The following is a 12,419-nucleotide window of genomic DNA, read 5'->3' as shown; positions in this document are numbered from 1 at the left end:
TACACTCTCACATTTCAGAGATTATTGAGATTTACACACACATAGTAAATATTATCATTTTTTGGGCTTTAGACATTGGTTCATCTTGTTCATTTATAAATCACTCTCTACTCAATTTGGGTTTATATTTATTCCTTTTTTACGGTCAATATTCGATATATTTTTACTTATTTTTTCAATTTGTACCAAGTTATACCACGTATTATTAGAACTACGTATAAATTCAACTCTATCCGTTTTTCGGATAAACACATGGATTAAATATATAATTAAGTTTCACTGTCTCTTTTATTCTCTTTAAGTTGTGCATGTAGAATTTTAGTCTTGATTTCCATTAAGGAAATATCTTTTAAATTTTTATTTTTATTTTATTTACAGCATAAGTACAGATTCTTTTAGGAATTTGTCATAAAATCTACATATTTTTAATTTTTGTTTTTGTAGTATGTCCCTTAATTTAATATATATTTATTGAAAGCTCTACCTTTCTTTTATCCTTAATTGTATAAATATATTTTTGAGTTTTGATCACTACCAAAAAAATTACTTATATGTGAATGTTTCTATTTTTTTTCTCATTATTCAACATTATTAACTTATACGTTTGATTACTAAATTTCACTCTTTTTTTTACTTCAGAAATAAAATTCGATTTGTTCTACAGATAAGTCTATCACATATATTAACAAAAATATTGTTGGTTTAAAAGATCCGCATAATTATAATAATATCTGATTTATGAATAAAGCTCTTACATTATTAACATTAGCATAACTCATATGCGAAAATCTATATATTATTTTACATGAATAAGATATTGCATGAAAATTTCTATAATGTCACTCACTGGATGACATTCTTTGAGTTGTTATTCACTGATAGAAAAGATTTCAAATAGTAATTATTATATAATAATTTTGCATTATAATATATGTTAAATATATGTGAACCAAAAGACCCTTATGTTTAATGTCTAAAAAGCAATTACATGAACCACCAATATCACAAGTTTGAAAGGCTATTATTACCCAATTTGATATTCTCATGTTAAGGATGTGAATGAAAAAAGTTACTAAGTGAAAAAGGATGATGAGATACTGAAATATAAATCTCTAATTTCTTAATTGAGAATGAAATTTTGCATCAAACTAGTTGTAGTGCTACACTACAACAAAATTGTATCCTTCTCTTCTGTCATTCGCCCATAATTCAATTTTTGACTACTCGTCGAACATAAGACTACTTGAGATTTCTCTTATTTTATTGAAAAGCTTGCTAATGTTGTCCTATGGCAATGGTGTTTTAGATACTCAGATGGTGGTGAAATCTCCTGATAAGTTAAAAAATTGGTGGGATCAACAATATGATGAGTTAGAGAGAAGTAAGGTGACAATGATAATAGCGTTTATTATGTCGAAAACGATTTCTCGATTTCGATTCTAATTCTTCAGTCAGTTATATGCCGAAGATGTCTTTGGTTCTCCTTGAGCTTGAAGCTTCTCTTTGACTAGGCTCGTGTTGGTTTTGCTACTGCTTGTGGTGGAGTTTAACTTAAAAAGCTTGAAATCCAACACATTATGTTAGAGCTTAACTTGAAAAAACTTGAATCCCAATACACTATGTAATAGTTTCATGGAGTTTGAGAAAAGTACAAAAGATGAAAAGTTGGGTCTCTGTGCCTAAGTTGGGCTTTTTTATCTAAATTTTATTTGGCTAACTTTCAATGACTTTTAAACCTATGAATATTTTTCAATTGCATGCTTAAAATATGGTTATTGTTGAATTTTATCCATATTATTTCAAGGGTTGAAAAACGGGGCAAGTGCACAAATAGTCATTTTAGTAACTGTTTAGACATAGCCAAAGTTTATAGATTTCTGTAAGTTTAACCACCTTAATATAAACACAGATTCACGCAAGCAAACTTCAAATATATTCCTAAATTCAAACACGTATATCTGAACTACTAAACATTCCTTTTGGCGACCCTGTTGTTGTGCTCACATATGGTGTTTGGGACAACTGCCTGGTATTCATCCGAAGAAGAAATTTGACATTCAATATTACATGAATCTGTTTGTGTTGAACTTGACCCTAAGTTTTCTCTGTATTTATTTATTTGTTTGTTTGTTTTTTATTTAGAAAGTGACTGTATGGGTCAAAATCTGCTTTCATTAAGATTTGACACGAAGTGGCATCGTGGAAAGCGATATGGCCGAGGTCAAAAACGGGACTTGTAGCGGAAGAGTCAATAACGACCGAGGTCGAGTATGAAGGGCAGTACTAACTGTTATTTTTCGTAGTAGAATATTCTCTTGAATATTTTATGGTGTCCATACTTTTAGGATTGATTGAGGAATGCCCCATATAAATAGAAAAGGAGATAGTGGGGGGGGGGGGGGAGGGACACAACCTTTGTAAGACTGACACTCTCTCTGAATAAAAGACAACTATTACGTTTCTAAAGAGATTGGATGATCCATTATTCCACACTTTTTCTGTTAGATCCGAAAAAAATCTTAACATTGTAGTACTGGTATTTCATTCATCATTGTCAGAAAGAAGAATCATCCACTTCATTCAATATTGGTTGAATCATTCTCTTTATTTACTTTAATGTCATTTGTTGTTATTTATTACTCAATATTCCCCCATCATCAAGGATCTTGGACCATTGAACACACACTGCATTTATTCTTCTCTCAATATTACTCTTGCGTTATCTGTGTCAATCAATCATAGATCTAAAGTTATTATCATCAACTAAGTTTAGCCTTTCGTTTTATTAAATTGCTTTTCTTGGTAAAACAGTGACGATCCAGGAACTAAGTTTGACTTTTATTCAACTTGCTTCGCTATTGCCTTGAGCACACTTATAAAAACCCACCTTTATTTGTGTTTAAACTATGGGTTGATTCTGAAGGGGGGGGGGGACACAACCTTTGTAAGACTGACACTCTCTCTGAATAAAAGACAACTATTACGTTTCTAAAGAGATTGGATGATCCATTATTCCATACTTTTTCTGTTAGATCCGAAAAAAATCTTAACATTGTAGTACTGGTATTTCATTCATCATTGTCAGAAAGAAGAATCATCCACTTCATTCAATATTGGTTGAATCATTCTCTTTATTTACTTTAATGTCATTTGTTGTTATTTATTACTCAATATTCCCCCATCATCAAGGATCTTGGACCATTGAACACACACTGCATTTATTCTTCTCTCAATATTGCTCTTGCGTTATCTGTGTCAATCAATCATAGATCTAAAGTTATTATCATCAACTAAGTTTAGCCTTTCGTTTTATTAAATTGCTTTTCTTGGTAAAACAGTGACGATCCAGGAACTAAGTTTGACTTTTATTCAACTTGCTTCGCTATTGCCTTGAGCACACTTATAAAAACCCACCTTTATTTGTGTTTAAACTATGGGTTGATTCTGAAGGGGGGGGGGGGGGACACAACCTTTGTAAGACTGACACTCTCTCTGAATAAAAGACAACTATTACGTTTCTAAAGAGATTGGATGATCCATTATTCCATACTTTTTCTGTTAGATCCGAAAAAAATCTTAACATTGTAGTACTGGTATTTCATTCATCATTGTCAGAAAGAAGAATCATCCACTTCATTCAATATTGGTTGAATCATTCTCTTTATTTACTTTAATGTCATTTGTTGTTATTTATTACTCAATATTCCCCCATCATCAAGGATCTTGGACCATTGAACACACACTGCATTTATTCTTCTCTCAATATTGCTCTTGCGTTATCTGTGTCAATCAATCATAGATCTAAAGTTATTATCATCAACTAAGTTTAGCCTTTCGTTTTATTAAATTGCTTTTCTTGGTAAAACAGTGACGATCCAGGAACTAAGTTTGACTTTTATTCAACTTGCTTCGCTATTGCCTTGAGCACACTTATAAAAACCCACCTTTATTTGTGTTTAAACTATGGGTTGATTCTGAAGGGGGGGGGGGACACAACCTTTGTAAGACTGACACTCTCTCTGAATAAAAGACAACTATTACGTTTCTAAAGAGATTGGATGATCCATTATTCCATACTTTTTCTGTTAGATCCGAAAAAAATCTTAACATTGTAGTACTGGTATTTCATTCATCATTGTCAGAAAGAAGAATCATCCACTTCATTCAATATTGGTTGAATCATTCTCTTTATTTACTTTAATGTCATTTGTTGTTATTTATTACTCAATATTCCCCCATCATCAAGGATCTTGGACCATTGAACACACACTGCATTTATTCTTCTCTCAATATTGCTCTTGCGTTATCTGTGTCAATCAATCATAGATCTAAAGTTATTATCATCAACTAAGTTTAGCCTTTCGTTTTATTAAATTGCTTTTCTTGGTAAAACAGTGACGATCCAGGAACTAAGTTTGACTTTTATTCAACTTGCTTCGCTATTGCCTTGAGCACACTTATAAAAACCCACCTTTATTTGTGTTTAAACTATGGGTTGATTCTGAAGGAGGCGGAGAAGAGAGGAACAGACAGACTTTTGTCTGAAATTTATCAACACTAACTATAAGTTTGATAATTTTTATATAAAAAAAACTGAATATTACTTAAAACTGACTATCTGATGCAATTCCTACGGGTTAAACTTAGCTGACGGAGGGGTGGCTGGGTTTGAGTTGGTTTCCTACTCACAACAGAATCCTTTGTTCTTCCTCAACCCTTCCCTTCTCTATCTTTTCCTTTTACCTTCAAAGAAAGAAGAACTAACCCATTTAACATGGAACTTAAGGTAACGTAAATATCTAACAAGTTGTGATTTCTTTAATGAGCTATTACGATGGAAATATTATCCCGGAACGAAACAATTCATGCAACATTCGCAATGCCCTGACAGCATGAAATGCAATTATATTTCAACTATTGCAAATTGAGGGCAAGCTCCCATAATAACAGCGAAATATTAGCCTCGAGCTAAGGCTGTTCTTTGACATGGAAATGATATATATCTACAGGAAGACTGAGAGTAAAACTTTGCTTATCAAGGTGAATTTGCAGCAGACATGCTGCTACAAGCTTCTCTGCCAATGCACCACACTCGACTTCTGCTTGGTGTTGCAGTTACCGAACTGATCTTTGATTCAGCAGACTCAATGTCTATATCAGAGGCATTGGTGTGGCGAGAATCACAAGATCGTTCATCAGCTTTATTCATCTGATCAATCAATGAATGCCTCACACGACTAGGTGTAGGACTATCTGACAATCCCGGAATTCTTATGCCAGGAAGGTGGCATGCAGCCGCGGGTGAATTAGGATTGCTCAAGATGTCTTCTTGAAGAATTTCTCCTATCCTAGTCAGGATGCAGAATGCCAAGTTCAAGAGAACCCGAGAGTATGCTTCAAGAATTGAACGCCCGACATCCTACAATTATTACAACAGAAGAACAAAACAATCAAAAGCTCATTGAGCACCGCATACACACCTCATAGCACTAGGAAGATACAGTATATGCTAAAAGTCTAAAACAACTCATGCGGTATAACTATCCCTCTCCAGTAATTGTGGTGGACAAGTATATATTATTGTTTGCCTGGAACATTTAAAGACCCTAAGTAGAAAGCAACATGACAAAAACTAGGTCTTGTAGATTGGTAATATGGCAATGTTTCTGACCTTCCAGACCTGTACTGCCCGACCAACTACTGTAAGAACAGAATGGAAGGATAAGAAACGACTCAACATGCATACTAGAAAGCTATTTCAACTGAAAGATTCTAGTTTGTTTTTACAAAGAAAAAGATTAGAGAGAATGGTTCCCTCATCTGAGAACTGCCACTCACATTTTATTCCTTCCCACTAAGAAAAAAGTTTTGAGAATCTCAAGAACCGAAACAAGAATGCAGAGGTGAGTGTATCACAACGCTTACCTCTCCATATTAATTAGCATATCTTATGGATGTAGCTAGTGAGATATAATTTTTACCTTGCCATATTGGATCTTTGTGACATTGAGGAATGTCTGAGGAAGGTTTGGATATTTAATCTTGAGCTGCAGCAGAAGAGTTTCCGCTCTGCTCAATGATACCTCTATCTTGTCTAGTTCAGATATCGGATCTTTTATGAAAGACCAAGATGTCCGTGCTGGAGATTTTCCACCAGCATGTTCTGCTATTTTTTCTTTCCAGGCAAGTATTGCTGTTTCCAACCTGTTAACAGTTTCAAGGGCATTGTGTTCAGATCTTATGTTAAGGGACACGAACATCGCCTCCACAGATGTTGATTCTGCCGTTAGGATCCTGTAAAGTTCCTCCCCTAGACTTGTCCTGCCAGACTGTTAGTGAATTGATCTTGTTACTTGTTTCTTATAAACAAAGAAATATATAGTTAAATAATAGCTTTAGTGACATAGCTAACTTACCTTTGGAAGTGCATCTTTAATGATTGTTGGAACAGGCATTTCAGACAAGACGTTTTCGTTGATAGCTTTAGCTGCTTTAAATATTTGATTCACCAATTTACCCTGATTCAACAATTTATCTCTTTCAGGGTCAGAGAGCCCAGATATGGGCACCTGGGGTGAGGGAAGCCACCACCTTTTGCTCTGCCCAGCACTTCTGCTTCTTCCTTCTGCTCGGCTACCCACTTCCATGTACCAAAACTCAGTATTAACCATTGAATCCAGAGCTTCCTAGGCATTTCAAGAAATGATATTCAGAAATAGAACCAAATGATGCTAAAAGGAAATAGCCCACTTTTCTAGGATTAAAGAGACCACCTACAAGAAGCATGGAGTCCAACTTCTGAAGTGCTGGAAGATTCATATGGATGTCCGCACGAGCTTTTGGAGTCATGATCTGCTCGAACAGCAAGTGGAACTTAGCATAAAAATTTTACTGCAATGAAATACATTTAGTGAATGGCTAAAAGTCACAGATACCTCCAATTTCTGGCCATTAGAACCATTTTGTTTAGCAGGAACCAACTCAATCATATGGTTTGTAGGAGAGAGCAACCAATCCATTTCTCTCCTCCATTTCCTCTTCCTATCCTCCGCAAGTGGCTCCAATTTCCAGAGCTCTCCAAACACTGATGCTGCAAATCCAGTAACAGTATAATCAGGATAAAAAGGTAGCAGCAAAGTGGAAAAACAGAATAAGTAGAATGATTTCTAAGCTCCATGCAAATCTTTTATGTTCCTTGACGCTTTCCAAATACTTTTGGTTGTGTATTCTCAATACTAATTATTATTTATTCTCATCAACATAAGTTCTTGTCTGCTGCATCCACACCATAAGAACCTAAAACTGTGACTAGACACAGCTCATAAATCCTTAATCAGATTTCAGATTGTAAAATTAGTTCTAGTTAAACTTGACCAAAACCAAGTTAAGATGCTAGAGTATTGAATCTTCATGATTTTATAGCTATTTCATATTTTGGCTGCTGAAAAATCGTTTTACCGAAGGAAGTTCTAGCTGCTTAGTATTAGAGAGCTATTTTACCGGCCTGTTAGACTTTTTAGTTGTAACATAATCAAAGAGGTATGCTAGGGGAATAGTAGTGAACAAAACCAAATTAGTAATCTATACTACCTGCAAGATTTGTAATGGCATTTGACAGTGCTAATGCAGTGGAAATCCCCTTGCTTCCTCCAGTCACATCTTCCCCAAGTAACAATTTTGCAAATTTTTCTTTCATTGTTTCCACATCTGAAAAGTGGGTTGTATAAGCAGATTTTTCTTTTACATAGTAATGTTGCGGGCTTGCTGAGAAATCCCACTCATCATCCCTCTTCATTGTTGTCCAGTGAGAAGAGAAAGATCCATAAACATTGTTGCTCGAACTGCTGCTTGAGTCATCATCGTCCAAGGAATCTGTAATACCTCCGTCACCTCTGCTAGTGATACTTTGATTGTCATATGGCTGACTGTTCAAAATACAGCTTTCAAGGCCATCATATGTTGTAATTTCTGAGTGTTCCATTAATTTTAGTAGTTAAATTAGTAGTCAGATGGAGGGAAGGGTAAAGGATAATCCAAGAAAAAATACTTAATAATAAAATGTAATGAGAAAAGAATGTTCTAGGGGGCATGATGCTTAAGATGTTGACTACAAGACAGAAGAATAAATAGAATGACCACAAGAACATGCACAATTCATACGGCTTTTAACTAAAGACTTGCAGAAGATTTAAAAAATTAAGCATCTTAAATATGCAATTTGACTGTTACTTATACAGCATGATGTTGCACAAACATGACACTACCACCATATTTAATTTGCATGTATGTGGATGTTCATATCTTTATCAGTGCAAACTTTTTTCTTTGTTAAAGATGGGAGAAATAAAAAAATGATCAGCGCAATGAACAAATAAAGATGATTAGATGTGTATATCAGTTAGCTGTACATTTCTTTTAGAAATAAGGGTTGCTCAAAGCTGATTACACTCAAATTAGTAGAAACAAAAGCCAGGAACTGAAAAGAGAGTACCCGACGTAGAAGTTGATACAAACCGAACTTGTAAGTTCAAAATATACCCAACTAATGCTGGGGCCCACCTAAGACTGTCTATCAACTGGGAAAAGTATATTTTTTAAACCTTTTGGCAATTTCAAGCCATTGATTCCCAGCATTTGGTTTGTTAATTTACTGAGATTAATAAGCATCCACCAAATAACTAAGATGGTAATGTCCTGATTCTAGAAACATTTTCTTCACAAAAGTCAAAGAAACATGTAACAAGCGAGGTGGTCAGTAAATGTCTGATTCACAATCTAAATTTTAGCATTCACTAATATAAACTTTGGCATCTACCCATGATTTTGTGCTAAACCATCCGTAAAGTGACTAAAGATATTATTATCTTTATTAACTATATATGTTGCAAAATCACCAAGCAGAGCACAAAAGGAAATAACCACATTTTGTTGATGCACAAATGTGATTGGTGCATTTCTTTTTCCTTCTCACAAAAAAAAGCGCCAATCACATCGGTGCATCCAGCACATTTAAATATTTATTGAGGAGCTCTAAAAATGCAGTAAACTCTCTCTTCGTGTGCAATCAGATGCATTGGATTGGGCGTGTACACACAAGATATCCTCTAATGTATGCAGCTCAAGTCAACTAAGTAACTTCAACAACATGAAATGCAATTGCTGAATATAGTACTTGGCATTTATTCGGTCATCTACAGTTCTTTTTTAGTAGGTAAAGGTTCTGTTTTTTACAGTTATCTGAAAGAAGCAATAAAAACTGTAGGGCAACACATCTTTTCAAACACTCCAAACTAGAATGGGAGGATAGCATGGTCACAACCTTCCCACTTACACAAACGTGAAGTAATTGAATATGTCATGGTCAAAATGCATATGCTTTAAAAATTAAAATGGAGGGCCATAGGAACAGAGCATTAATGCAACAGGACCCAGTACCCAGACCTTCTTTACTACTGCTCTTTCATATCAATGCCAAGTCCCTTTAGACCCCCAAAAAATGGGGAAATACCTACAATGATCTCCACAAATTTTTCTAAGGCGTGGACAATCTCTGGTCCTTGTAGCAAAATTGTAGAGAATGGCTCTTAGTACATGCCTAATTTATAGCTTTAGGTCTCTTTAATTTTCTTTTGAAATGCAGCATTTTAACGATTAATCCATGTGTTAAGTTCATTACCAACAAATAGAAAACACAACAAAGTTTCTTTACTCCATTTTGTATGACCCACTCACCACACCTGTAAAATAACCCAACAGAGAAAACACTAGAGATTGTTGGGCAACACTTTGTGGAACTTTTAACGGCCAACCGACATTCTGAGGCAAATTCAAGATTTGAACTTTATGGGTTCGGAATGCCACTGAACCCACTACTGCCAAAACCCATACCTTCCCTTGTAAATCCGCCCCCATTTTAACAACTATACCTCAATCAAAATCAAGTTAGGAACATATCTAAGTAGTAAAACTTTGAGACTCTACAAGATCATAAGAGAGATAAGCTTACTCTCATTTTCATCAAAGTCAATGCTAATCTCTCTATCTCTTGTACAGCAGGCAAGTCTCCTCCTCATGAGTACCATTTTTACCAATCTTAACAAAGGATTATCTCTAAAATTGCTGCTCAACAACCACCTGAACCATCCAACCAACAGTGAAAATGTTAGACAAAGTTCAATTTGACAAAAATTGGCAAAATACAATTAATGCAACTGTTAACATTTTGAAAAAGACAAGAAGAAAAGGATTTAATACCCTCACTGTCATTATTATGGTGATTTGGAGTAAAAGCTACCTCTAATCTTATCCCCATAAAGAAGTTATGAAAATGAAGGCACTTGAATGTTTATAAACTCACAATTCACCAAACCCTTTATCAAAATTTGCTCCTCTATTTCCAAAGCTAGGAAATTGATTGATATACACACCCATTTAAGAACTTTAGTGAAACTGATTATTTTGATGACTTAATTAGTTACATGTTGCACTCAACAAGTCAATTTCAGCTAACTTCATAATCCAGCTTCCCAACCTAGTCTGGCCAAAAAGGACAAAAATAAAAAAGTAACGGATCCAAAAACCAATCAAATCAGAATATCATATGGTCCATAAGTATAAAAGATTTGTTATGAGTGGGCCCCGTTTCCTAAGGCTCCGATTTGACTCAGAGCTCAAAACTTTCTCAAAATCTGTGAGGCCATCATGGTCACTGGGCTCGAGTCTTGAAATATAAAATCAGAAAAAAAAAAAAAAAGGAACCCACCTTTTCTACTACTTTACAAATAGTTCATCATTGTGTTAAAGAAAAAAAAATTTAAAATAGGGGAAAAAGATAAACTTTTTGCGCAATAAAAAATTCGCTTTGGTGATGAAAAAGTCAGAAAAAAAATTTAGGATCCTGTCAGAAGCTTCAGATTTATTTTTAAGGGGATTTTTCATAGATTCTCAAATATCAACACAGAAAATCAGAATAATGCAAAGAAAAAAGAAATTGAAGAAAGCTAGAAAATTTGAAGCTCATTGCATCTAAAAACAAACAGGCAAGGCAAAGCAAATATTAAGCCCCCCCACACACACGCGCACACCTCACACGTTGGCCACCGACAAATTTGGAGTTGATTTTGGAATTTGGTGTGCTTTGTGCAAAACAAACACCCCATAAGGATAAGCAAAAAGAAAATATAGTAGTAATCTTTTAGCTTTTTTTCTTTTGTGGAAAAAAAGGAAAGGAAGAAAAAGGAAAATGAGAAAAGCTGGAAATGAAGAATGCATAGAAACAGAAGAAAAGGGAAAGCAATGGGGAGTGATAACAAGAACAGACCTTTATTTGATCAGAAAAATGGATGACATTCAGAAACAGCTGCATTTATCTTTAGATTCTTAGTACTGAGAAGAAAGATGATTTTTTTTTGTCTGGTGAAATGGTGGGAATATAAAGAGGGGAAAAGAATGCAGAAAAGACAAGATTGGAGGAGGAAGAAAAGAAAGGAAATGAGTGAGGGAGGGTATTAAAAGTATCTACAGAAAGTAGTAGACCAGTAGTAGTAGACAGAGAGAGTGAGACGGGGAGCGGGTAGAGAGAATATCGTATAGTCTTAGACCCATTTGTGTTAATCAATTTAAAAAGTATTTTTTGAGCCATAATTTTTGTTTGGTCAAACTTTAAAAAAATATTTTTTAAATTATAAATAATGACATAAAAAAATTTACTTAATAGTTAATATTATATAATTAGATAAATAATTATAAATATTTATTATTAAAGTACTAATTAAGTTTTTCAAATATTTAAATAAAATTAAAAAGTAGATGATTCAAATATATTAAAAATTTATTTAACAAATATGAAAGTTAGCCCTAAAAGTCATTACATATTATTTAATAGTATATATATATCATTTTGTCAAGGGTATTTTTGGAAGAATAAAAATTCAAAACTGCTTCTGCGTCTGCTTCTACTTATAGGGAGAAGCTTCTTTTTTCTTCTTCTCAAAAATTGCTTCTGCTTCTCCCCAAAAGTATTCTCTCAAAACTTGGTCAAACACTTCAAGTTAGAAAAAAAAATATTTTTGAGAAAAAAATAATTTTGACCCTGAAGAAGATTGGCCGGGTTATTAGTCCAATACCGTATTGAAACCTCACTAATTCGAATTTGCATTATGTATAATTCGTTAAAGATGGGTGCGTTCCTTACCAACTATTTATTATTTCCATGAGTTGAATCCAAATCGATATTACCCAACTCATCATAATCCTTAATAAACATGTGTTACCCACTTCATTACAACTTTTTGGTTGAGATTAGGCACATGATTGAACTGAGGTTTAAGATATTGATTTGACTTATACATTATTAATAATGATAATAAAAAATAGTAATAAGGTAGTAGTTAAAAGTAGATTGATAGAAAAAATAATTT

At 34.0% G+C, this 12,419-nt stretch overlaps 1 protein-coding gene across 2 annotated transcripts; it reads right to left on the bottom strand.

Moving 5' to 3' along the window:
* Nucleotides 1-4,885: 4,885 nt before the first annotated feature.
* On the bottom strand, nt 4,886-11,590 carry LOC104085092 (rop guanine nucleotide exchange factor 14). 2 transcript variants are annotated; one of them, XM_009589044.4, is made up of 8 exons: nt 11,321-11,590; nt 10,007-10,134; nt 7,591-7,968; nt 6,936-7,090; nt 6,778-6,852; nt 6,417-6,686; nt 5,982-6,329; nt 4,886-5,419 (listed from the first exon to the last, which is right to left on the bottom strand). In XM_009589044.4, the coding sequence occupies exons 2-8, from the start codon at nt 10,080-10,082 to the stop codon at nt 5,036-5,038; spliced, it is 1,686 nt and encodes a 561-aa protein (XP_009587339.1). In that variant the 5' UTR covers nt 10,083-10,134; nt 11,321-11,590; the 3' UTR covers nt 4,886-5,035. The 2 variants fall into 2 exon arrangements, with proteins under 2 accessions (XP_009587339.1, XP_009587340.1); XM_009589045.4 differs by lacking the exon at nt 11,321-11,590 and adding an exon at nt 10,255-10,400.
* Nucleotides 11,591-12,419: the final 829 nt, after the last annotated feature.

This window comes from Nicotiana tomentosiformis, chromosome 8 (genome assembly GCF_000390325.3).
Source record: "Nicotiana tomentosiformis chromosome 8, ASM39032v3, whole genome shotgun sequence".
Lineage (NCBI taxonomy): Eukaryota > Viridiplantae > Streptophyta > Magnoliopsida > Solanales > Solanaceae > Nicotiana > Nicotiana tomentosiformis.
Note: the sequence above shows the minus strand (reverse complement) of the source record. Positions and strands in the feature narration are given on the sequence as shown.